A 27,892-nucleotide genomic window follows, 5' to 3' on the forward strand; every position below is an offset into this window, starting at 1 on the left:
CCCCTTATATGGAATGACCCTTCTCTCAGGGTCAAGGAATGTGGGATATTTAGAACCGTCGTGTTAGACGGCGCTTTCCACCACCCATATCAAAACACCAAATGAGGGAATACATTTTGTAGGAATGGTGTTTCCATCCCTCAGGTAGAGCAGTGGTTCTCAACCTGTGGGTTGGGACCCCCAGGGAGGAGGGATTTGCTTAATGTGCAACAACATTGTTTTCTCACTCAACAGTAAACAAACCAACATACAGTATAAGTGTATAGAGGGTATCTGCACATTTCTTCACAACATTTCTGACATTTTAACAACCTTTAAGATCTAATACCTCTAAAATGAAAGAAATGTTTTGAAAATAGCCATTCTACATGCTCCCAACGCCTCGCAACGGTAGGCATTGTGAGCGTACACGTAGATCGCCTATTTTCAAAACATTGTATCTGTGGAACAGAGTTGAACTAAATGTAATGCCTCCTCCAATTCCAAGTGCAATTGTCAGGGTGGGGGGTCCCCAGTTCAAATATGATTATTTTGGGGGGTCTCCGTCTGAAAAGTTTGAGAACCAGTGAGGTAGAGTTCCAGAGACTTGTAGAATCTATGCCAAGGTGCATTGAAGCTGTTCTGTTGGATTACTAAGATAATTTATTCGCTTTTTTTAGTCACCCGTCTACTGTACTGTGTGTATGCTGTGAGAGAGAGAGAGAGAGAGAGAGAGAGGACTAGTTATTTTCTATATAAAATGTATATCGTCTTATGCGTTTTTCTTCTATTTAATTATCTTTTTTTTAATGAACCACAGCTGTGCATAGCCTGTACTGGTTCAGTGTTGACTTGTTAAAGTACATAAGCCGAGCTATTGCACAAGCAAAATAACAATTGCGTAAATCTTCTTGTTGATATTCTGCAATTCAACAACAGTATAGATCTACGCCTCCGCTGTTTACTGACTGAGTCACATTCCACGTCCTTGACCTGGAATTCAAAGATTGTACTGTGCGGGTATGACACATAGTAGTGAATGACAGACCCTTGTCTATTTATCTGTATTGTTGCTGTGGCAAAATGTAGCCTAATATTATAAAACATAGTATGCAGTTCATTTGACTATGCCTGCTTTATACTGTTAGCAACATTAAATATCTTTCTAAACATTTTCAGTTTTGTAGGCTTTGTACAGTCAAATTACAGAGTTTGTTTTGTTTGTTTTTTTACTCTGAAAGTGTAAAAAGGACTTGTAAGAATGTATAATGGCACTTGGAAGTGTCAGGCTAACACTCTCCGCTATGTTGCTCCGTATCGTTTGTTAACTGTTGTGACACATTGCTTCAATACGACATCAGATCAAATCTCAAACAAACATCTGAAAGCCACAAATTGAGGGTACGTTTCCTGCCTCGCAGTGAAAATCCTCTTCATTTATTTTTATACTCTCAACGTTCAATTACCTCTCTGCTAGGCTGGCTTGAACCCCAGAAATACCGTGGCAGGTGCATGACTCAGGTTTTTTAAGTTGTCTGAACTCGGCGAACTGCCGACACACGTAGAGGCACTTGTTAGCCAACTACTGTACCCCTACAGAAGCAGAAAAAGGTTAAGCCAGACAGCAGAGAGTATTGGGATGATGTAAACGCCCCCATTGTAGCCTTAGTCAACCTGAAATCGGAGCGATGTCTTGTCTGTATCCCAACTCTCCCAAACCCTATTTATAATTCCCCTTGCCTGTGCCCTCATACACAAAAAGCAAGCCTGTACTACACGTTCTTCAAGCCTCTTCTGCCGAAGATCTTTGGCCTGGGGTCTATGTCAGAGAACAACCCCAACCCCCCCCTACAGTACGTGTATCTCTTCCATTCCCGAGAGGTTCCTTCGGTGTCTTTCAACTCTCATCCAGTCTTCTACTCTTTCATCTCCTGTCTCTATTCCCCCGTCCTCTGCCTTCATTCCCTGCCCCCTTCCTATCCCCACATTGTCCCTTCCCCCCCATCCTCACCATTTTGCTCCTTCCTCCCCTCATCATCTCCATCCTCAACAGTTCCTCTCCTCTCTTGCCAATCCCATCAACACCTGGTGTGCTGCCCTCTCTCGTTTCACAGCATGTTATTGTCTCCCGCGATGATGTTTATGCTCCATCCCCCCAAACCGCTGACCTTCTGTACACTGCCAGTAGGCCTCTGAAGTAACTCTATTCATTTTGTTGTTTATACCTTTTCAAATGTTTTACTTAAATCTTCAACCTTTTCAGGCCAAGGACCCCCTAGCTGAGAGAGAGAGAGATGAAGCAGGGACCCCTTCTATATTGTATATTGAAGGGGTCCGTCGCATGGCGACACGTTGTGAGCTTGTAGATCGCCTATTTTCAAATAAAATCTTGCGGGGGAAATTATAATAAGCAGATCTGGCAACCCTGGACCCCCCCCCCCCCAGCAATGCCCCCGGTGGAGGTCAACCTGCTCCCTGTCGGCCCAGGATATGAGAGGCAAGCGGGTGGAAGATGAGGTGAAGAGCTTGTCAGCTGTGCTGTGTGTGTGTGTGTGGTGGGCTGGGACAAGAGAGAGTGAGAGAGTCAGGGAGAAAGACTGAGTGCAGAGAGGGAGAGTGAGTGAGAGAGAGAGAGAGGGAGCAGAGAGAGGGAGAAACAGAGGGAGGGAGAGAGAGAGCAGCACCACAGCGCTCACAGCTCACATCTGGCTGGCTGGCTGGCTGGCTTGCACGCTCACTGTTGACGAATGAGCTGTCTACCCACGGGGCTGGGAAACGGCAGCTTGTGACAAGCTGGGGGAGAGAGGAACATGAACGTAATGCGTACCTTGCCTCGATTGCTTTCAGATACCGGCCAGAAGAAGACCCCAGAGAAGAAAGATGGGAGGCGCATGTCATTCCAGAGACCCAAAGGGACCATCGAATACGCTGTGAGTATTAAACGCAGACAGAAGCAACTCATCTGTGTGTCTGTTGTTGTGTTTCTGGCTCATCTACTGTACGCTCCCCTTCTCCCCTCATGCTGGTGTTGCTTGTTTACTGACTGTTGCCCTAGCCGGCGTAGCTTCGGTAATAGCTTAGAGACGTATAGCAGCTGCGTTGTTGTGTTATTGTATTACGTTGTGTTGTGAAAAGGCACTCCGCCTGGCCATGCTCGTTGCCTCGTTAGCGAGGGGGAAGCAACGTTTTGCGGCTCTTAACACGTGTGCCGCGTTGGGGGAATGTTTACATAAAGGCAAACGTGGTGGATGTCCGCAAGCAGGGCAGGCTAGATGACAGACAGCCAATCATATTGAGTATGTGTTCTGGTCGTTGTGGCCATGCTGTGCAGCAAGCATAACGCTCTGCCCTAATTTGCTTGATAACGTATAGCATGTATCTATAATGTATAGGAGAGGAACCGTAACTGCATGCTCACTCTCTCCGGCCAGAGTAGAGCGGCGATGCAGCTGGCAGAACGTCTATTTGTTTTTCCAGTCCTTTTCGGTGTCACCTCCCACTGAGCATTCCACCACTCAGCTCGCCGTGCTTCACGAATGACCTTCCAACAACGTTGTCATTTCTATTGATTTAGCTGTTGTGTATTGCGGAGGGGGGAGGCGATACAGAGAGAAAGACAGAAGAAGAGGGTAGAGAGAGAGCTCAGATTCCCCCGGCATGAACTGAAAATGGAGCCTGTTTCTGCCTTGCCTGGTTTTTGTTCTTGAAATGACCCTCAAATCCAGCGGCGGCAGAGCTGCCTTTTTCCCGCCTCTCCGTGGCAACAGCATGGAGCAGGATCGCCGTGCCCGAGAGACAGACTCTCTGTCTGTCCGTCTGTCTGTCTGTCTGTCTGTCTGTCTGTCTGTCTGTGTGTGTGGAGTAGAGCAGAAGGGAAGAGGGAGAGAGATGTACCGGGAGGGATAAGAAATGTGGGGGAGAGGAGAGAGAAAACAACTGATGGCCACATTTCTATACATTGATTTCACACACATTGCACAACATGCTTCTAAGGACACACACACACGCGCGCACGCACACACACACACACACACACACACACACACACACACACACACACACACACACACACACACACACACACACACACACACACACACACACACACACACACACACGTCACACACACACACACACACACACACACACACACACACACACCCGCACACACACACACACACACACACACACACACACACACACACACACACACACACACACACACACACACACACACACACACACACACGTCACACACACACACACACACACACACACACACCCGCACACACACACACACACACACACACACACACACACACACACACACACACACACACACACACACACACACACACACACACACACACACACACACCTCCCTCATCTCCTTTCGTTTCTCTCTCTGGTTAATTGCTCCACTCGGATCCAGCAGTGTGTGTAGTCTGTGTTGCTATCTGGTGTGTCTCTGGCCGGTTGTTCTTGGCTCCCTGGAGATATGTTCCACTGCAAGCAAATCACCCCCACCCCCACCTCCAATACTGACCAACCCCCCACTCCACCTGTCTGTCTGCCTACAGGCCAGGTGATTGACAAAGCCCCTGTTTTCCTCACTGGCGCCTGAAAAACCTACGCTATTACTTACTACACTACAGGATATTTAGTCTAAAGCCAGAGTGCTTTGTCATGGCTTTGATGATGGGCATGAGGGGCGAGAGAGCTAGGATTTCGTGGGGGGGGGGGGGGGGGGGGGGTAAGGGGTGCCCACCTCTCACTCCATTCTTTGCCCCCGCCATTGGCGTAGCCGATAATGTGATGGATGGAGATAGTGCTGCCAAATGATTGCATATACTATATTGGCTCGCCACTGCAGCGCTAAGCAGCAAGACCGAGGTGTTGGAGAGTGTTTAAGGCAGTGTGACCGACCGTCTCTTAGTGTGCCATGGCTGCCTCTCTCTACCGCCTCTCTCACAGCAGACCCAGTCTACAGAGAGAGAGAGAGAGAGAGAGAAACACGCAGAGAATGTACCCGTGATTGAGAAACCAGTTTATCTTAAACTCATCTCCCGCACTGAGGGGAGGAGGGGACGATGCTTCCTCGTTCTGTTTTCCAGCAGATAAGTTTATAATCTGTCGCCCAGTGCCCACAGGAAAGGCAGGCTTCCTGCTTTATCAATAGAATCTCACGCTCTCTCTCTCTCTCTCTCTCTCTCTCTCTGTCTCTCTCTCTTTCACCCCCCTCTCCTCCTCCCTCTATTGCTCTCTCTCTATCTTTCACTTATTTTTTTTATCATATTGAAAAATAACCTGAACGGCTGCAAACCATCTGCCCGGACACTGATAACGCCTTCCCATTCACCCAGGTCCGGCTATTGGTCGAAGCCACAGCCAATTAAAAAACTCTTTGAACTCTCTAGGAATGCGATGAGAGATAAATGAGACTTTTAGACAGACGGAAAGAGATGCAACCACATGCAGGAGATGCTCTCTCTTTTGAACTAATCACCATTTATCTAAGGTCAACCAAAGTCAAATGGCACAGGCCCTCCTCTATTCTTTTAGCTACGGTGACGTCACAAACTAGTACGTGTGAAATAGGGGAAGGCAATCGACATCACATGAGTGTGTTGCTGGTGAAAACAAATGTGCTTCTTTTGTGGATTTGGCTCCTTTTGTGGCTCAGGACCTTAAACAAACTAATATTTGGACATCCCGTCTTCATTTTTCATAAGATGGTGGAGGTTGTTACAGGTCCCTGGCCTGTACTACAATATGTAACTATAGTTTTGCTCGAGGATAGAAACAAATATATCACTTGTATGTGATGATCCCTCTCACAAGCTGTTACAGTGTTGTTTGCACCCTCCAAGATAATGGCAGATTTTAGGGCTGTCATGATTACACATTTAAGTTGACGCTTAATTGTTACACAAATAATTGCGATTAACGATTTCATTGTGTTTTTGGCATGGAACAGAATACAATTTAAATTTCTGTTTGGTTGTAGGCAAATGTGACAAATAACTTAAATATACAAAGAAATTACTCTACAAGCTTACAACACGTCACAATTTGCTATTTCAGCTATTTTTGGAAAATGACTGAAGATTTTTCAACATGGAAACGATTATGACGATTATGCAAAAATAATTGATTAGGCGATTATGTAATAATTGTGACAGGCCTGGCTACACCCCCACATACTCATACGTGTGTCTCATAATGTATCTCCAGACACAATAAAACACATCAAGGACACACAATGGCATTTTCACAGGGATATATTATATTTAATAACAAGCAATGAACAAAGTGGCATTGTCACTGGTTTTATGTTAACACATTAAGACCTGAGGCAGATTCTACAAATGTCTTCTAAATCCCAACAGTTTCCTGAAAAAAAAAAAATTCTATATCAGTGATCAGTGGTGCTCAAACCTTTTCATGTCAAGGACCCCCAAAATTATATGTATTTGGCCGCGGACCCCCATCTCAAAATATTTTGTTCCAGGGACCCCCAGAAGCAAAGAATATAGTTAAAATGTTCGCTTTAAACGTTATAAAATCAAAGATTTGCACGCATTTTCACGCTTTTTCAAAAATAGCAGATCTACAAGCTCGTGTTTAATGAATTAATGAAGATGTTTTAATTTTTGTCGCATTCCTAAGCCAATTATTTAATGTCGACAGACTCTCCTGGAGTCTCAGCCTTACTGAGTCTTGATGATCTGGTCATCATATTATTGGCTTAGGAATGCGACAAAAACAAAACAATCTCCATGAAATCAAGGCTTCATGGGGTGTGTAATTGATAGAAGATATCTTTTGGGTGATATACTCCTTTAAAGCTGTACTACGGTATGTAACTTTCTTTTTTAATTTGGTCTCCCTGCTCTTCTATTGAGACATTTAGATCCTATGTCTGGTTTGACACGACTGGTGGGTTCTGCCTAAAGGTTAAAATTCTGTTTCTCCCATGAGCAAGCAGGCAGGCTCTATTAGCTCAGTCATAAAAATGTCAGCACTTGAGCAGGAGACCCGGGTTTGAATTCGGGGCAGGACATGAAAGTTACAGTATGCAGCTTTAACTAGCGTAGCACGCGATCCCTGTCATATCGTTCAAGCACCGCGTCAAACCATTAATTGTCAATGGAGTGAGCGCTGACGGCTAATGATACGCCTGCTGTACAACACCACTGAAAATCTCAGCCAAGTCGCCACTTAAGAATTTGAATAGTTTTTTTGACCTATAGTTTGATGCTAACCCAGTTACCCAACACATGCTACTAGCGCATCCAATCACATTACAGCTTGTTATTATGATGCATTAAAACAGACGTAAACATGGAGGGACAGTTAATTCTTCATCTATATTTGGCTGAGACAGCTGGCGACTAATTGGTTTCTACAGACCGTTTTGAAGCCACTTTTTCGGCAAACTGAAATCCGCCATCTTTGAACATCCGGCCCCGAAATGAAGCCGGAAACGACTGCTATTGGCTGCAACCGCAGCGAGGGCGGGGTCTTCACTCGGTAGAACCAGTAAAAGCCCTAGAAACATACCCTACTTTATCATTAATTTGAAAATTAATAGGACCATAATTTACTAAACGCTTATCATGATGATTTAAAAAAGACGTGAAACTAGCGATTGAAAACATAGAGTGTTTATGAAAATGTTTACTAAGGTAATAAAATAAAGTGTAAAGTCTGGCCAAAACCTCGTTCAATTGTATGGAGAGTCATTTGTTCTGCAGCCTGCACTGGCCTGCAGGAGGGGAAATAGCGACATCTGCTGGGTCATTAATAGGAACTGCATGCTTTAACTCACTGAGTGCCATTAACGTGTTTCACGTGTTTTTAGCGCTATGGCTCAACGTGCCATTAACGTGTTTCACGTGTTTTTGAAAAATTAGCATAAGTAAACAAAAAAATCTTTTTTTTTTTTTTTTTTTTTTTTTTTGAAAAACATGTTCAGAACCCAAGATATCATCATCTGAAGGTGTGCAGCTCCATCCACTCCTTGTTTAACTTAGAACTGAAAAAGGCTGTATCTCGCTTCCTAAGCACTTTTTGTTTTCTGTGAAAAAAACTCTGGCACTGGGACAACATCATTTTTAAATATTTTTTGTTTATTCGTTTCTGTTCTTTTACATACTCATAGGTAGTAAAATTGAGTGCCAGAATTGCCAAACGTTTAAATAAAATAAAAAATTCTGGCACTCAATGAGTTAAGAGAACCAGGAAATGGGCTTCAATTCCTGCACCGGCTAGTTGGCCCTTGCGGATGCAAACGAGTGTGTCGCCCTGTGACACCCGGATGTCCGTGGCCCGCCGTTCTTCTCATGTGTAGCCCATGCCTTGTTTGGCGCGGAATGCAGTGCTCGCTTCTTGTCACGTGAAAGCTGCTTGAGTCAAAATTATAACAGGGCATTTCGTAGCAGTCTCATTTGCCAAAAAAATTACCATTCACTTTAATAGTGTTGCTAAGACACTTTTATAACGTCGATAAGATGCAGTTAATCTCTAAGCTACATATTTCATAAGTGTTCATAAATTACTGTGCGCGTGTTCCACATTATTTTCTCCACAGCCGAGGAGAAGGTGATTGCTGGTAATAACTGTGGCACGGACAGTCAGTGTCGTTACATCTGCATGTTGAATTGATTACTGATGATGATAGGCTGAGAGGAAAGACTGTGGGCATTAGAGGGGTTGTGAACAGTATGAGTCATCCACAGGGTGTGTGTGCGTTTGTGTGTGTGTGTGTGTGCAGACACACGTGCACACGGGAACACACGTGCACACAGGAACACACAAACACACATTTGCACGGATAGATCGCATTCTTAACGCCACATCATCCTGACAATCAGTCACCCTGATTGCATTATTCACTGCTGGGAAAGGGGAATGGATCTCACCGTTTCAGCAGTTTCTTAGCTCCCCTGTACGAGAAGATGAAGAACAAGGAAAATTGATGGGAGGGGAGAGATGTGTGGGTGGGTGGGCAGGGGAGAGGGAAGAGGACGGAGGACTGGAATGGGTAGATGATGGGAATAGAGAGGTGAGAGTAGGAAAGTAGGGCTGAGTGATATGACTTCACATCAATATCATGGTTAGTTCAAACTCTTGCCTCAAATACGATTAATGAATGATTATATGCTTTTTTTAACCCATTAAGACCTGAGGCGATTCTTAAAATTTTGAAATCCTATTTTTTCAAATTTTTCAAAAATAGCAGATCTACAAAGCTCATAGCGCGGCACTCGGTGCCGTGCTATGAGCTTGTATATCTGCTATTTTTGAATAGCCAAAGAAATCTCAAGTGACACAGATGCGTTCCAGGTCTCAATGGGTTAATTCAAATCTTAATCAAATCAATAATAATGAAATAAGTTATTATTATAAAATGATATGCAATCTACAAGCTCACAATGCGTTGTGATAAGATGCGGCTATTTTAGTTTATTTTTGCATGACACCATTTTATGACAAAGTATAATATAGGGCGATTAAGTGATTAATCAGACTAATCGGTTTAGAAATGATAAAAAATTACAATTTGTCTGTGTCGATTCGTTGATATACAAGAAATTAAACAAATTATAAAAAAAAACCTGTTACTGGATTATTCAATTAACCTACATGAGCAAGATTAAGTCTGTGAGACGTTCTAAATGTCTGCGTTCTTGGTTAATTGCACAGCCCTAGATTGAAGTAATGTATAGAAATGCTGGTGTGACGTGCTCTGCAGACTGTGCTAACAATATATAATGTTAAACAAACAAGCTAAATCAACAGGGTGTAATGTAAACAGGCAAAAGCCTTTCCAACAGGATATACATAGTGCAAGGTACACTATGTGAAGTACACTATGTACATTTTTGACTCAAAAAAGAATACAACGCTGAGCCTGTGTGTGCTCTGTTGTGAGCTAAACGTTATGTACAGGTTTAAGATATTTGACCCTGGAGTTAGGTGCTTTTTTTGTGGCTCAATACGAAACATATTGGAATAAAACTCAGTAGAATCATAAGGTATATTTACAGAGAACGGAGGGGTGGTGGCGGGGGGTAGAGGATTCTACCATCAAGGTGTTCAAGGAGTTAAACTATGTCCACTTGTATTTTAAGTACAGGAATTATTTCAGGTTAGTTTTGAATTTGGGTAGGGAGTCGAGAACCTTTGTGTATTTTGGTGGCAGTTTAGTGGAATGCAATTTTTTTTCCCCCATGTTTGAGCTGAGTCTTTAGGGGAATGAGGTCAGGTGATCTTCTGGTGTTATGCCCATGGGCATCACTCACTCTATAGAAGTAGTTTGACAGGTTACTGGTTATCCCCTGAGTATCTTAAAGACTACACCCATTGAGAGAGGTTCCACTCTGTCTTCGACATTGAGCCAACACAGACTAGGAGAAGCTGGGAGAAGGTGAGTCCTAGGAGAGAGGCCTAGTAGTAATATTAGTTTGTCTAAAAAGGTCTGCACTGCAGTTTAGTTTTTTTAGTACAGTGGAGATTGACAGGAAACGGGGAAAGAGTCGGGGAGTGACTCACAGCAAAGGTCTGCTGGCTGGAGGAATTGAACCCGGGACTCGCTGTCTTAGCCACTCAGCCATTGGCGCCCCAATAGGTAGACTAACTTAAACGTGAAAGTAACTTGACTGTTACTTTCAGAGCATCGCGGTCGAGTGTCGACCCACGGTTTCTGGTTAGGAAAAAACTTGTCCTTCTCCTTGGCTACAACATCATCCACCACTGTTGCTATGTAACTCATCACCACTTCTCTAAACTCGATGTCATTTCTGGAGCTATTTTGAACATTGTACAATTGGCGTCGCTCAACTTATCCTGCAGAGACAATTCTGCTTCCGCACTCCAGTGCTTGACTTCTCTCGTTTTTTACCTCTTATCTCATTATTTATTTAAGTTCGGTAAACATACTGTATTAATGACTATGGAAAAATTGTAATATATTTTATGCAGAATCTATAAATTGACGAAAGGGAAAATGGTCTATGTTTACGTACCATGTATCTATGGCCAAAGCTTTGAATGTACTGATGCCAGCATGGCCCTTGAACAGTCCCATTTAAACTACACGCTTCATGAACATGCATTTCCTGCTGGAGTCGGGGCTCGTTTAAAATTTAACCAAGGGTAAATAGCAGGGGGGGTTAAACTGTGCTTTCCTTCACTTTTCATTATCAATTCAAAATCAACAACAGCAAGGCAAAGTTGATACATATTACACAGGACTGTACTGTAATAACAGGGGCATGACATTCTTTCTGAAATAATTCCCCCCAATCTGGCATTGCCCACAGCATACCTAAAGCTTGTTTTGTCTTTTCTGTCAGTCTGGTTTCACGTTTGATTGGTGTGTTTACACTGATAGAGCAGCAGTATCTTAGGTCCGAGGTCAGAGCCTTGTGCATGGGAAAATTCCCAGAAGCCCGGAAAGTGACATGTTGATCTTGCTTTATTTTTGCCGATGTCCCATTAAAATAGCAAAGATGGAATTTTTCTCCCGTCATCTTTAATCCGTCCACAATTAGGTCTCCAAATGATCAACGAGGATGCAGTTGCACACAGTGCAACATGCCATTAGGCTAGTAACGACAAAGTCGCCATGGCAACTGTCATGATAAAGCCTGCCTCCGTTCTTCATTATAAACTGCCAGAGCGATGGCTCCTCTGATATGGCATTATGGGTGATTAAACCATTTTGCTTTAGTATTATTTCCAGTTTGATGACGCACACGGTTCCACGTGTTCGTTGCGATCTGCATTTGATGTTTTTTGGCCCCCCTCTTTTTTTACACTTTGTGACTCATTTTCTACATCAGATTGTAAGAGTTGAATTGGAAGGGACATCAGTGCGTTATCACAACCACTGAGGATAAAAAGGTCTTGTACCGTCCGAAGCCCTTGAATAACCAATGTCTTATGAACGGTCACATCTAAATACCGCTCTATTTAAGTTAATGTAACCAAGAAGCTCCAGCTGCGCGAGATACGTAATGTCTTTCTTCCATTTTTGACCTTTCGCAGCAGCAGTCATGGATTTGCGCTCATGTTCCAACCTCATGTTCCAACCAGGAACCTCTTTAATGGAGCCATTAGCCTTTGACCGTCCTGCTGGCTATCCTTGGCGGGTCAACCCATCCTCTTCCCATTCAACAAGGTCACCATTAGTGACAGTACATGTCAGTCACCCTCAAGATGGCCACCCCAGCCATCTTCCAGCCTTTTTCTCAAGGCAGGGACATCACCACCACACCAGGAAGTGTTTAATTATTAATCTTCAGCTCCCAGATGAATAATGGGCCTTATTGATTTGGGAGGATAAGGAGATACTGCAGGGTTTACCTGTCTAGTGGCCATCTGAAAATGAGATTATTGCTTCCCCCTCTCTAACTTCTGTACCTCTCTCTCTCTCTCTCTCTCTCTCTCTCTCTCTCTCTCTCTCTCTCTCTCATATATCTATCTGTTCTCCAGTCATTGAATCAATGTTTGTTTTTAGTTTTTCTCAAAACAGTCGCTTGTGGAGGTTGCTTGGATGTCTGCCTCCCTTTGCTGTGTTTGATGGCCAGTAAGAAGGAATACACTAAAATAATATTCTTTATATATATATGTGTGTGTGTGTGTGTGTGTGTGTGTGTGTGTGTGTGTGTGTGTGTGTGTGTGTGTGTGTGTGTGTGTGTGTGTGTGTGTGTGTGTGTGTGTGTGTGTGTGTGTGTGTGTGTGTGTGTGTGTGTGTGTGTGTGTGTGTGTGTGTGTGTATATATTTATTTTTACTATTTTATTTTGTGCTGTTTTTCATTTCGATTAGTCAAAGAAGAGACCTTAACAACCCATTGAGACCTGAGGCGATTCTAAAAAATGGTTTCTAAATCCTAACAGTCAAGATTTTTTTTTAATAGCAGATCTACAAGCTCATAGCGTGGCACTCGGTGCCGCGCTATGAGCTTGTATATCTGCTATTTTTGAATAGCCAAAGAAATCTAAAGTGACACAGATGCGTTGCAGGTCTTAATGGGTTACTGTAATAGTCCTGTTTATGTATCTTTTTTTTTGTAATGGCTTAAATGTCCTTTTGGGCTAAATGTCTTCCAGGGTCATGTTGAGGCGTATTGGTTTTTGGTGAACAGAAGAGCTAGAAAGCTAAAAATAATATGGAAGCAAAAGGCACCCAGGGAGAATCGATGCTCTGTGCTGAACCTTCCTAGATGAAAGGCTGTGCTAGTGTATGAGCTGTGGTGATTATTGACGCTTTATGTTCCCAGCTGGATAAAATGAGAAAACTTGTTGTCGCCCTTTGAAAGGCACTCAATGTTTCAAAAGGCCTGCCACATACCAAGGACACTCACACTAATACTGAACTGGGGGCTTTAAATACTCTCTGAATTGGACAGTTGTTTTTTTGGGATGGATTGCAAGGGCATTCCTATAAATGTGAACCTCGCTGACAGCCATTGGTTGACTGGTTGGCCTAACAACAAACTAGCCAATCACAGAACGTATCATCTCTCCAGTGTATGGGATGCCAGTTGGCCTAACAATGAACTAGCCAATTGCAGAGCAGTTGTCCCTCGAGGCTATGGGATATAGTCTCTCCTAATTGACAACCTTTTCTCTTCAGCTTTCAAAAGTGTTTCCCGACTTGTTTTTTTGCAACGCAATGCAAAACTACAAGTTGTAATGTAATCAAAAGCAACTTCATTCTAAGATTACTACACTGATTACCACCATGCTGTGGTGGTGGTGGTTGTTGTAAATTCCCATTCTACAAAATGTCTTCTAAATCCTAACAGTTTTTTGAAAAAACTTATGTTGCTATGTCAGTGGTTGTCAAACCTTTTCATGTCAAGGACCCCAAAATGTATATGTATTTGGCCGCGGACCCCCACCTCAAAATATTTTGTTCCAGGGACCCCCAGAAGCAAAGATTTGAGTTACAAATGTTCGCTTTAAAATATATATATTCAAAGATTTGCAAAACTTTTCTCGATTTTTCAAAAATAGCAGATCTACAAGCTCATAGCACCCTGGAACCCCTCCCCCCCATAACCACTGGATTAATGTTTAGATTCATCGAAATAATCGAGACGCATATTTCTTTTCTTCATATTTTCTTATCTTTTATATATGCCTGTGTGGCTAAATCTGGCACATTTACATGCCACATCTAACTTATCATGTTTATTAATGTGCGTTGTCCCTTTTTAATATAAGACACATTTTAATTTACGAGCACAGTGTGTAATAAAGATTCCAACCCACTGTAATCTTTTCAATCCAAAGTAGACTAAAAGAGAATTTGTTCAAAGTCATTTGGATTTTTTTGTAATCAGAATCCTCCATTATAACCGCCCGTGGACCCATGTCTTTTCATAATCGCAAGCAATCTCAAAACAATTATTGTCATCGGTTTGGGAGGGAGGAAGATGGAGAGAGGCCGAGAAAGAGAAAGAGAGCATACGCTACTTGCAGGCACTTCACAAATGCGCTTATTTTGACTATTATCTAGTCTATGGAACTCACTTGTTTCTGGTGAAAGAATGCCATGATTGATAGATGAGAGACATCCTTTTATTTATAATGGTGTATACTACTGTAGTAGCTACTGTAGCAAGTTTGGTGCCCATATGATTTGAAGCGTTTGGGTGACATCGCGCTGCCCCAGTGTCAACAGATTAACCCATTCAATCCGGGAACGCATCTGTGTCATTTTAGATTTCTTTGGCTATTCAAAAAATAGCAGATATTCAAGCTCATAACGTGCCGAGCTTGTAGATCTGCTACAAGCCTAACATCTTGAACTCAAATTGAATCACTGATATTGAAGTTGGAAAAAAGAGGTAATGCCATGGTTTTGCACTTTTTCTGTTTTTCATGTGTCTATGAGGTTGATAGAACTTCATTGAGCCCCCTGGTGGTGCTTGTATGGTGTTTTATGTCTTCTCTGACTATTTTGAGTTTCTACCTGGAGGCTGCAAACCTTGAGGGTCAAACGTGCCAATAGAAAAACAGCACTTTAATGACACAGTAAAAACATACCCTCCCCCTCATTATCATAACACAACAGGTGTGGGCATGAGGAGGAGGAGGGACTAGGACAGGTGGGTGGTGCTAAGGTGGTGGAGGAGGTGCTAAGGTGAGAACCAGGTATACTTAATGAACTGGAGGCGTGTCCACATAAAAACATAATTTTAACACTTTCTGTACACTATTTTGAAAAAAATCTTCCTCCTAGTATAACCATAATACCTGATGATTATGTTTTTTTGGGGGGGGGGGGGGGGGATCACTGAAAATCACAGCACCCTGTCTTTAAAGTGGTTAAAATCTAAAATGACAGGCGCTTTTCCCGGCCTTAATGCCAGGGGCGTCAATTGAGTATGGCAGGCTATTGCAGCTGCCATACCCTGGCTCCAGGGAAGAAAAAAAGTACTTTTTTGATAATAAATCGGGAAAATCAGGCAAAAATAAGAATTAAATAACATAACCCTAACCTAACCCGAATCCTAACCCTAAAACCGAAATAAAGTAACCAGAAACTGGAAAAAAACGAACCCAACCCGCCCAGAACCGCACAAAAATTGCGCGCGCGCGGGGTGACCTCATGCATGAGGTCGCGTGCATGCTGCCATACCTTAGCTTTTGCTGAACTGACGCCACTGCTTAATGCGTTAAAAGCCTTCCAGCATTTAACACAAGCCATATACCAGCTTTTTGATCTTCTGCAGAGCAGCAATATTTCTGGTTTATAGTTTCTCTGTTGTATGTTGTTTTTGCTGTTTTTTCTTTTATGACTATGTTGTAAATCCACGGTGTGTGTGGTGGGGGCGCATGTGCAAGTACATACATGTGCGTGCAATTGGTGTGTATGTGTGTTGTGTATGTGTCACTGCAGTATCACCGTCCCCAGTGTCAGCTGGATCTCGATGACGTCTCCCACGTTTGGCCTTCTGACAGCATATTTATCAACGTGATATGCCGCTGCTGTCTAAATGAAGCAATACCCTGGTCTACCCTTTTGCAAATCTGATGAGATAACAAATCAGTCACTTGAGTCCTTGATACTGTCACATACTGTCAAAATGCAGCTGTTGATGGGCAGATAGTTATGAGGCCGGGGGGGGGGGGGGTATAGAGGGGATGTGTTAACCCATTCAATCCGGGAACGCATCGACAAATGTCTTCTAAATCCATGGTTTCTGAAAAACGTATGTTTCTATAATATCAGCGGTGCTCAAACTTTTTCATGTCAAGGACCCCCAAAATGTATGTATTTGGCCGCCGACCCCCCATCTCAAAATATTTAGTTCCAGGGACCCCCCCAGAAGCAAAGATTTGAGTTACAAATGTTCGCTTTAAAAAATGTATATATTCAAAGATTTGCACACATTTTCACGATTTTTCAAAAAATAGCAGATCTACAAGCTCATAGCGCGGCACCTGTATATCTGCTATTTTTGAATTGCCAAAGTATATAATAATGGCTATAGCTAAAATCTAAAATGACACAGATGCGTTTCCCGGATTGAATGGGTTAACTCTGTGTTAACAATGGAAGGGACCCACCACCACCCCATCCTTATATGCCTGATTGAATACTTGGTTGCGCATTCCTGTCGCACACCGAAAATAGCTAAGATCTACAAGCTCACGTGCGTTTTAGAGCTTGTAGATCTTCTATGCTCGGTGCTCGACACCGGCGTGCCTGCGGCTACAGTAAGTCAAAATAGAACTAAACTTTGCATGACTCTCCTCTCTCTACCCTTGGTTTATCCCGTCTCTCTCTACACACTCTCTACAATCTCATATCTAAGAAATAAATAATAAAAAATGCTCGAGGAGGAAAGGAAAACGGGGGAATAAAGAATGTGCAAAGACATTAATACTGCATATTAAAAAATAAAAGTGCCCTGAGACCTATACTCATTACCTTCACTGGTACCGAACAGCCTGAAAAATATATGCGTAGAATACATTACTACACCTATTCTCTCGCTCTCGCTTGCTTTAATACAAACATTGAGTAAATTAAATGGGTAAAGTAATAGTAATAGTAATACTGCAAATTCCAAATAAATATGCCCTGAGACCTACAAATCAGTTGATCCCTGTTCAAAAGCTGTGCTTATGCACCCATTTAGCCTAATCCCAGATTTGAACAAATTATTTGATTAAATCTGGGTTGATAAATGAACTGTGAAGATCTAAACGTATCAAATAGCATTTTGATGTATGATGGATTTATCTTAATGTGATTTACCTCTGCAAAAATGATTAAATTAACTCAAGCCAGCCAATTTTAAGCAGCTCAGCAAACTCTTTATTGTGCATCTCCGTTTTGACACATCAAGGAGATCCGTTTCTGTTAAAGGGTAAAAGAGGCTGAAATTAGTTGATTTAGGAATCCTGTTACACTTTTTCAGCTGCTATTTTTCTACTCTTAAAGGAGTAGTTCCCCCAAAAAATGACTTATATTCCATCAATTACACACCCCATGAAGCCTTGAATTTGATGACCGGTGGAGTCAGTGGAGACTCTTTGAGTCTCCATTGAGGCATCAAATGATTTGCTCAGGAATGCGACAAAAACCCCAAAAAATCCATGAATTCAAGGCTTCGTGGGTGTGTAATTGATTGAAAATAAGTACTTTTTTGAGTGAACTACTCCACTTAGTCAGTCTTATGTTAATTTTAACTTAGCCACTTAACCTTATACTTAGTTGACAGGAGTCTCCCAGGGCCTTATACTAGGCCTATTATCACTTTACACTAAATATTTTTGCCAGAAATAAACAACCTCTCCCAACCTCACAACGTGGTGCGAAACGACACTTGTGAGCTTGTAGCTCTGCTATTTTCGCAGAATGTTCACCCCAGAATAAGGGGTCGGTTTTAAGTCGATTTTAAGTTATCAACGCTTTTAGTTTTTATATATTACCGTAACTCTATTGTTCAAGAGTGCTCTTGCAGTGTTTCACACATCTTCTCTGACCCTAATCGTCCTACAACAATCCAAGCTCTGCCCCAAGACCGAGAGTACTGCACTGGCTCTCTCACAGCGTGGTTCATTCAGTTCCATCTGACACAGCAGTGCTGCTGCTTCACCAATTTAACCAGCCATGCACTCCAACACTGCACAATGCATCCTTTGCAACCGTCCTGACTCAGCAGGTCGGTGTCCCAACAGCGTGATTCACCTCACATCTGATTAGTCCTCCCGGCGCAGGGCAGGGCAGCCCACCCGGCCCAGCCTGACCCAGCACATTCTAAACCAGCTCAGTCTCAGCTCAAGTCCCAGTAGAGACCAACCCACGCTCTTCACAGTAAACCCCCATCTCTCACAGATTCCACAGCCTCAGCCCAAACCTCAACCCATGTCTAGCATATTATCCATCCACGTAGTCAAGTCAAGTCACCTTTATTTAGTACATTTAAAAACAACAGAAGTTGACCCAAAGTGCTTTACAATCACAATAGCATAACCTAATAAAAATACAGCATAGTAAAAGAAACATAAAGCAATACCTAAACAAAAACACCAAAGATAGGAGAACATAAAAGTAATACAAAAAAATAGGAAAAATACATTCAATGGCAATAGCAGAGAAAGCCCGGTCACCTTTAGTTCTAAGGTTAGTTGGGGAAATGTCGAGGGGCATTTGGGAAGATGACCTAAGAACTCTGAGGGTAGGAGGTGCAGAAAGTAGGTCAGAGATGTACTGTGGCGCGAGGCCATTTAAGGCTTTAAAAACAAAAAGTAAAATTTTAAAATCAATGCGATGTTTCACTGGTAACCAGTGCAGTTGGGCCAGAACCGGGGTAATGTGCTCTCGCATCCTAGTTCCAGTCAGGAGTCTAGCAGCAGAGTTTTGGACCATCTGCAGACGGGAGAGAGTAGACTGAGCCAGCCCATGGTATAACGAGTTACAATAGTCCAACCGAGAGGTAATAAAAGCGTGGATGACTGTTTCCAGGTCCCTATGAGTTAAAATGGGCTTCAATTTGGCTATGGTTCGTAACTGATAAAAACTACTGCTCACTACACTTGAAATTTGTTTATTAAAGTTCAAGGAGGAGTCCAAATAAACACCCACGTTTTTTACAGTGGTGTGTTTGCAGAGAGGGGTCCAAGAGCGCTTTTTAGGCCAGTGATGGACTGTTTCGGGCCAAAGTACAGGTCTAGACTAGTGGTTCTCAAAGCTTTTCATGTCAAGGACCCCCAAATTAATATATATTTGGCCACAGAGCCCCCATCTGAAAATGATTTGTGCCGGGGACCCCCATATACAATGAAAATAGCAGATCTACAAACTGTGAGCATGTAGATCGGATAAAAATATAAATATCCGATGTATATAGGGTTTAAAGTGGTTAGACTGATGCTATATTAACTCATTTAGTTCGGGACCCCCTTGAACCCCGGGGGTCCCCGGACCCCATTTTGAGAACCACTGGTCCCAGTCTCTGACAGAGCTCCAGCTTCACCCATATTCAGACCCCAAATCTCCCAGTCCTAATCTAATTTAATACCTCTCTTTGGCCACAATACCCGTTTCCTACTCGATGTGCATTTCCTCTTCCCTTGCCTGTGAAGTTACAGTAGTGTCGTACAGCACTATCTCTCATGTAGCCGTTTCTAAAATCACAGTTGAATAGTTCACGTTCAACTCTTTTCGCTTTTCAGTTTTTAAACTTTTCTACTCTCTCAGCAAACATGGAGTTGGCAGTGGATTTGGGGAGGATTCTGCCTCCAGAATCAGAGGCATCTCACACAGGCTGCAATACAAAGAAAGTGGAAATCGTTGAATCTCATTATTTTTTGGTTTACTCTGGGAAGCGTTCACTAGCTTCTGAAGTCTTCTGAGTGTCTGAGTGTTATGTTTGTTCTTGTCCTTTTCCTCTTACAGTAGCTCTGGTGGTCCAGTGAGGCTCGCAAACCGCAACTAAACATACCACAGCTACCTCCCCACTGTGTTGCCGTTCCCCCTCAGTGCAGCATCGGAAAATAACCCTGTTGATGTTATGTGTGACCGTCTCGAATGCAGTGGCTCGGCTTTGCTCATTTCCAATGTGCCTGTCCTGACTCACATGTCCTTGTCTTATGTGATTTTTATCTTCACCGATTTTGCGTGTGTGTGTTTACAATGCAAGAATATCCTGGAGTGAAAATGTCATATTGAGAATTTGTAGTTTTGGATATGGGTCAATCTTTTTGTCAGAGTGTGTGTGTGTGAGTCATTTGTCTCACACACACACACACACACACACACACACACACACACACACACACACACACACACACACACACACACACACACACACACACACACTCACACAAACATGTTGATAGTAGGCCTGTAGTCAGCTGAGCTCTAAGTCCCATGACTGCTCTTCTAAAACACACTGCAGCCATATCCCCAATTATATCCTGCGCGGAGTGAGCCAACCTTTTTTTTTCCATTCGCTGTCTGTTTGCCCTGAGCTCACTCCCCTGAGTTCACGGTTCTCACACATCCCCCACCTCTCCTCACATACATAAGGACTTTCTGACATGCCTGCCACCTTTATTTGGAGAGTAGAAGCCCCAGTGGAGATGTTACACTCTTAGCCCGTTCAGACACACTCAGCAAGCCTCAGTTGTGTTGGCTTTTAACTGGTGGAGACAAGGTAAAAACGCCTCTCTGAGCGAGCTACAGGATTTAGCAACTGAGCACACAGGATGAAGGGCCATCCAGGCCACAGATTCAAGCACACACGATCTGCTGATCCTTAGCGGTATTCAGCACTGCACCGCTTCCTATGTATGGGTGATGCCACCGCAAGGGAGGAAACTGTGTAGGCTAGTGTGCTCTATTATGATGAATGAAAGGGCACAATGCACTTATGTCATCAGATTGTTCCATGTGGGGAAAAGTCACACGGTAACACAAGACTTGACGTAAGGCTCTCGCTTCATCTTCATCTCAGCATTGGAAGAAGGGGTGGAGGGAGTGCCAGGCATGCACTCATAGTACGTTTCAGTTGAGAACATTGACTCAGTTGTGCATCTTTGGACAATATCTATCGGTTTGGACAATATAACAAATAAATGTACAATCCTAAAAAAGACTCAGGATTGTCCTGTGCAATTGTGCAAATGTGTGTCTCCGATTTTTCTTCTCTCACACATGCATTGCTGAGAAAGAGTCTTGCATTTGCCCTGCTATTTCGGAGGATCTTTCACACTGGTCTGAGAAATGCTCTCCACGCACAGGAGTGTGATATTCTTTTTTTTAAAAGATGTATTTATTGACAATGCACAATGTACACATATCATTATCATCTCTCTTTTTTTTTGCAAGACATACTGAAAAAGACAAAGAAAAAAGGAAAAAGACAAACACCATAAAAAAGAACAGAAAAAATACAGTCCTCCCACACCCTCCCCCACCCCTTTCCCAGAATGGTACACTTCTCAACTTTCAATACCTTTTGACCATATCAGATAAAACAGAAGAGAATGAAATCAACTATGAGGAGATATTGATGGTAGAACATCGAAAAATATTCCCCAGATCTTTTTTGTATATTCCAGGTTTTCTTCTTACATTGTACAGTATCTTTTCTGGTGTACAGGAGTGTGATATTCTGCGTCTCTCTCTCTTGTATGTTTTGCGGTGTACAGGTGGAATCGCGGGACACGTTGAACAGCATTTCGCTCAAGTTCGACACTACCCCCAACGTGCTGGTCCAGCTCAACAAGCTGTTCTCCAGGGCAGTGGTGCCCGGCCAGGTATGTGAACTGCCGTGCACTCCTCCTCCGTCACACGTTCCTCCATGTTGCACTCGGCCGCTTCACTGCATCCCACTTCATCGGAGAAGGGGTTCCGAAACCAGTGTTGATTTCGTCGACTAAAACTATGACGAAAAATGTCTGTTGACCGTTTTTCACTGACGAAAACCAAATAAACACTAAGCTATGATGACTAAAACTATGACTAAATATACTGACAGTTTCGTCAACAAATAAAAACTAGACTAAAATGTTTGGGAGGGACTCTAAGAGAAGTCATCATGGGTGTGCGTGGGTGTCACAGACAAAAAATAGCCGATCTACAAGCTCACAACGCGTCGCAGCGCGACACGTTGTGAGCTTGTAGATCGGCTATTTTCGGCATGCAGCTAAGTGAAAATCATTTCGATGCCATCACGGCCCGCCAAAAATAAACTTTAGTCCACTAAATCAACTGTAGATTTAATCGACTGAAACTAGACTAAAAGTAAAACATTTCAGGTGATTGAAATATGACTAAAACTAAACAGAATTGTATTCAAAAGACTATGACAAAAAAATGATAAAATCTTGAAAAAAAAATACATATTCAAAGATTTGTACACATTTTCAAGATTTTTTCAAAAATAGCAGATCTACAAGCTCATAGCGCACCCTCCCAAAGAAGATCTAAAATGACAGAGACGCTTTCCCGGGTTGAATGGGTTAAAGAAAAACATTTTTTTATATTATCAATACAATCTTATTTGTTTATTTGGGGGCCCACTGCAATATCCTCACGGCCCACCAGTGAGCCTCCTAGTCCACTGGGTTGGAAGGAACAACTGCGTCAGAGCACTGCTGCTCAAAAACCTCACGTCTGCCAAAATAAAAGGAGATACATTTCCGTTGATTTCTCCATTGCTTTCCCCAATGTTTCCATTGCACTTTGGCCTGCATTGCAAAACGGAACAATTGGAGATGTGAGTTTTTTTGGGGAGGAGATGCTAATGTTTTCTCCACTCCCATTCCTCTCTTACACACTGCCCCTGTTCACAATGTCTTATTGCAACATCTTGGCTCTCCAGATGGTCCGTGAATGCATACTCTTTACAAGGTCACTTGTCCATATAATTTACATATTACATAAAGATATTATACGAATGAATATTGTATAGAATGTGGCTTGTTGAAATGAACCTGAAAAACACCCCGGTCTTGACAAACATTACTTAAATCTTAAGTGTGGCATACATACGTGTTAAACCAGCACACAGTCAGTGGCATCTTCATCGGGTTTGACATGTTCATTGTTGTTACATAAAGAGACCCACGGTCTTATTTTTATTTATTTATTTCACGGAGAATGGAGAATTTTGACAAGCATCCAAAACGCTATTTCACTCCTTGAAAAGGAAATCCACACAAATAGGCTAGACAAGCCGCACTCCAAACCATTTGGCAGTCTTTTCTCTCTCTCAGCTCTCGGCAAAGACAAACGATGCTGAGTTGAGCTTTGTCCAAACTGTGGGATCTGAAGAGCACTTACTGAATCATCGTCTCTCCACTGAGTCCATAATGTGGCTGGTTTTTCCGCCGCAACGAAACCAAGCTGCTTTTTAACCCTGCGAATGTCACCAACAACCTGGCGGCCCCACTTATGCACTTTGCTGCTCCACCATTGTTCCACAACCACACCACCAAATAGTAACCGTTTGTTCAAAATCTGCTAGCTCTCTATAGATACAGGCCAGGCTTCAACAATTGGCACCTTGTGACCTTTTCATTGCAGGCGGAATTAAATTTAAAAACAATGTACAGATTAAAAGGTTTAACAATGAGACCCCCCCCCTGTGTTAATAGTGTACACGTCTAGAAATTATTATCACAGGGAACAGGAGTGTTCCCTTCCTGTTTCCAGTAGCAGCAGTAGCACTACCAGCCAGTGGTGGAAAAAGTACAAAAAAACTATTATTTGAGTAAAATTATCAATACCGCAATGTAGAAACACTCAAGTAAAAGTCCGGTAATCCAAATGTACTTGAGTAAAAGTACAAATGGTATTGGCATCAAAATATAGTACTAATTATGCAGAAGTTATCATATGTCTAAAATGTATAAAACATTTTTTTCAAACAGCCAAAGTTTAAATAGGGCTTAAGAGGTTAATGTATGTTTTGTAATAATAATTCAAATCTACAAAGTAACTAGTAACTAAAGTTTTCAAATAATTGTAGTGGAGTAAAATGTACAATATTTGCCTCTGAGGTGTAGTGGAGTAGAAGTAAAAGTATTAAACTTTGTAAGTACTTAAGTAAAGTAAAAAGCACCTCAACGTTTTACTTAAGTACAGTACTTAAGTAAATGTACTCAGTTACTTTGCACCACTGCTACCAGCCAACCCTCTGTTTAGTCATTCTGTTATACAAATCAGATGGAAAACTAACCTGCCACTATTATCCTGGACAAGTGACCAGCATCAGTAACTTTAGACACCTCTACAGAAAATAAATGACACATTACTATGGTCAAATAAAGCAGATACAACTGCAGCTGTAAACATTACTACAGTACAGTATAAAACATTACTACAGTACAGTATTTCCATTGTTGATCTGTTTTATTTCCCTGTGAGTCAGAGAGAGAGAGAGAGAGAGAGAGCTAAGGGCGAGTGGATATATTAGCATATTTAGTAGCTCAAGTATGCTCTGTGCGTGTATGTGCATGCCTTTATGTACTGTGTGTGTACATAATGTATGTACAGTATATATACCATATATATATATATATATATGTATGCTAAACACAATTTATATGCGTGTGTGTGTATACATAATACTGTATATATAATATATATATCACTATCGGGCAGAATCCTTGTATCTCCAACTTTTTATGGTTTTGTTTTCTTCATAATTGAATGCCCTATTTTAGACCTTATGGTATGACAGTGTCACACAAAAGTAACGGAAATAGACACAACATCACATCGTGACATGTGCTTTTTTTTCCGCCTAGCAACGACATGCCCAGAGTATAGGGACGCCAAGTTGAAAGTGGTTAAGTCTGTCTTTGAGTTTTATAAATATCCAATAAGTATTAACAAGTCATGTGACTATAACAGCTACATTGAATCGATGTTTTCCATGTCCTGAAAAGTAACATTTTTGGACATTCAACAAGGTTTCTGCCCTACAGCAACGTATATATACAGTATGTCTCCCCCTGCATGTGTGCTGTATGTACTGTGTTACATGTGTGTTTGCACAAAGGCCAGGCCTGTGTAAATACAGACATGGATCGTGTGTGTTTGCAGGTTCTGTACGTTCCTGATCCTGAGTACGTGTCCAGCGTGGGGAGCTCTCCCTCTCTCAGTCCCATCAGCCCGCTGTCTCCCAGCTCCTCAGAAGCAGACCTAGAGAAGGTGACGGTACGTTGACCCTCCTCACCCACATCTCTCGCTCGCTCCCCCTCTTAAACACTTACTCCCAATTATTATTAAAAATGTTTTTAATCAAATAATTCTAAAATATCCGCTAAGCTATAAGCTCACAACGTGTCGCATCGCGGAGCGTTGTGAGCTTGTAGATCTGTTATTTTGAAAGAATTGTTGGCCTATAATTACAAGCACACACAAAAAACGCATGCACTCTAGTCTGGGCTGGGTGATATGGATGTTATAACCATGCTCTTTCATGCCTTCCATATGGAGCAATAGACCATATTCACACGGCGGCCATATTGCTTTTAAGTTAATGAAATGCCACCCCGGTTTCCACGGCGGCGGGGTGGCATTTTCAATGTTAAATTCCAAAATGGCCGCCGTGTGAATATGGTCTATAGACGCAAAATACAATACGATTGTTTTTTTGGGTACCAGCTTCTCTGGTACACGTTGGACGAAACTTGTTGCCAGCCTAACATGTTCATACTCTTAAGTCCGGTTGCTAGGACGATAGATTTTTCAGGTGATGGAAAATGATTTGTGTTTCTTGTCTTGGTTCACACCAAACAACGGCATATTTTGGGCGGACTGTTTACTGTGCTGCGTCACTTTTGAGATATCCAAACCACATGCATATAATGGAGGTTGTCTTACCTTTTGTCAACAATTTCCTCTCCTTTAGAGGATAATACAAGCTCACTTTCACACTTGTTAAATGTCCATCTTTTTTCCCCTCTCCACTGGTAGCTCAACAATGCATAAAAACAATACAGTTCACAATGAAATTCAGTAGGAAATGGGTGTGTACTTTGACGTTCAAGCAAAAAACACGGCAGTCTGACTGTTTGTTCTCCTGCTCGATAGGCTTTTAGATCTATTCATATTGAGTATTAATGTCCGACCTTCCCCATCGTTTTATTATCGTGATCCGTTATCAAGATCGTTTTATCACCCGGGCTCTAATGCACACACACACACACACACACACGTATATACTGACTTATGCCAAGGCCCCTGTATCATCTTCATCATCAGTCTAATGGCGTACATCCAGAGAGATGTCTTACGCTACCTCAGGACATAAACAGACGAGAAAGCGGGCACATTATTTCCAAGGACAAAACAGGAAATAACACGGAGCCTAACACTGTCCAAGGATAGGAGACAATTTTATCCAAGGATAAACAGACAGTATATTCCAAGGACAGCGCAGGCAGTTATGTGTATACGCGTATTGTGTTACACATAATAAGGAATACGGGAACGCAAATGAGGACACGTATGCAACTCCCCATTGGGTTTCATCGGCCATTGTAGCTGGCCCCTGTGATGGATGACACTCCTTGTCAATGGAATTAGTCTCTCGTCCAGGCTATTAGGCGATGCTCCGGCGATGCTCAAGCTATTGTTATTTCATGAGTGCGCGTTAATGTAAGAATGTGGCCAGCCAGCAAAGGGCGTCACAGGTAAGGCAGCTGATGTATGGGCTTTTATGGGCAGTGACAATAGTAGGTCTTAGAAGAGCATGGCTGTTACTGTATACTGTATGTCGTTGCTGTCGGGCAGGAACCTTGTATCTCCATCCTTCAACTTTATCTATTTTTGTAAATTAATGCCCTACTTTGTTATACAACATCGTCTCACAAAGGTCGCGAAAAATAGCCGATCTACAAGCTTACAACGCGTCACATTGCGACATGCTCTGAGCTTGTGGATCTGCTATTTTCGCTATTGTTGTTTTGTTTTTTTAAGTGAAACACATTTTGGGCGGGAACCCTTATTTGTAACTATACCTTTCAAGAGTGGAACCCCTTTTGGGGTTCTTGTTGCTATCTACAGTATATAGCAACATACATTTTTGGACATTTTTGAATAAATATTACTAACTTAGGTCAGGATTTAGAAGGCGTTTTTAGAATCGGCCTCAGGTCTAAATGGGTTAAGTTTGTCTGTCTTTATAGTTATTTAACCAAGGTTTTGGACATACAAGGTTTCCATCCGACAGCAACGATACTGTAGACTGTGCAGACTGACAAAAAACAACAACAACAACAACAACAACAACGACAACAATAATAAATAAGCTCCTTGAAACGGTCCTAATCTTAAATACGATGTATTTAACAGGATGTTGATGTGTAAGTGTGGGCCACCTGGGTGTGATTAGGGTCTATCAGAGTCAATTTGTTACAAGTGGAGAATAGGAACTACAGGAGTCATTCAGATTTCAGGGCCTACTGTAATGTCTTCAATGTAAGGCAAGGCAATTTTATTTGAATGTAGCCATAATCTCCCTTTCCCCTGTTTGCTGCTTAAAAGAATTTGTTCTGCAAATCCTGCAGCACTTCAGCAGCGATTCCCAACCGGTGAAGTGGGCCTTCAAATAATTGGAAATATTTTAATGATTACATTAATATAAAAAACGTGGGAAAAAAAGGCTTCGTATTTTTTCTTTAAAACCTTTCAAAGTTGTCATTGTGATACCGATCAAGATGAATTTAAAGTGTACTACGTAAGATCCATTGATCCAAGCCGAAACACAATCGATTGATTGATCATTAAAATAAACAATAAAATAAAAAAAACAGAAAATTCGGCTGCAGTGTTAAGTGGTCAGATGGGTCGGGGCCGAACACTTTCAAGATTTTCAAGTGAGCCCTGATCCACAAAGGCTTGGGAACCGCTGTACTACAT

The 27,892-nt window shown here is 42.3% G+C and overlaps 1 protein-coding gene across 4 annotated transcripts in view; it reads left to right on the forward strand.

Moving 5' to 3' along the window:
• oxr1a (oxidation resistance 1a) overlaps positions 1 to 27,892 on the forward strand; it is a 188,095-nt gene that overhangs the window by 112,212 nt on the left and 47,991 nt on the right. For 3 of the 4 annotated variants that reach the window (XM_084051280.1, XM_084051277.1, XM_084051279.1), the window contains 3 exons: positions 2,827 to 2,909; positions 21,667 to 21,774; positions 25,070 to 25,183. In XM_084051280.1, coding sequence (XP_083907406.1) covers positions 2,827 to 2,909; positions 21,667 to 21,774; positions 25,070 to 25,183 — 305 coding nt within the window. The remainder of the gene's footprint in view (positions 1 to 2,826; positions 2,910 to 21,666; positions 21,775 to 25,069; positions 25,184 to 27,892) is intronic. The other variant, XM_084051278.1, reaches the window with a different exon arrangement.

The sequence above is a fragment of the Gymnoscopelus microlampas genome (genome assembly GCF_963454915.1).
Source record: "Gymnoscopelus microlampas genome assembly, chromosome: 3".
Taxonomy (NCBI): Eukaryota; Metazoa; Chordata; class Actinopteri; order Myctophiformes; family Myctophidae; genus Gymnoscopelus; species Gymnoscopelus microlampas.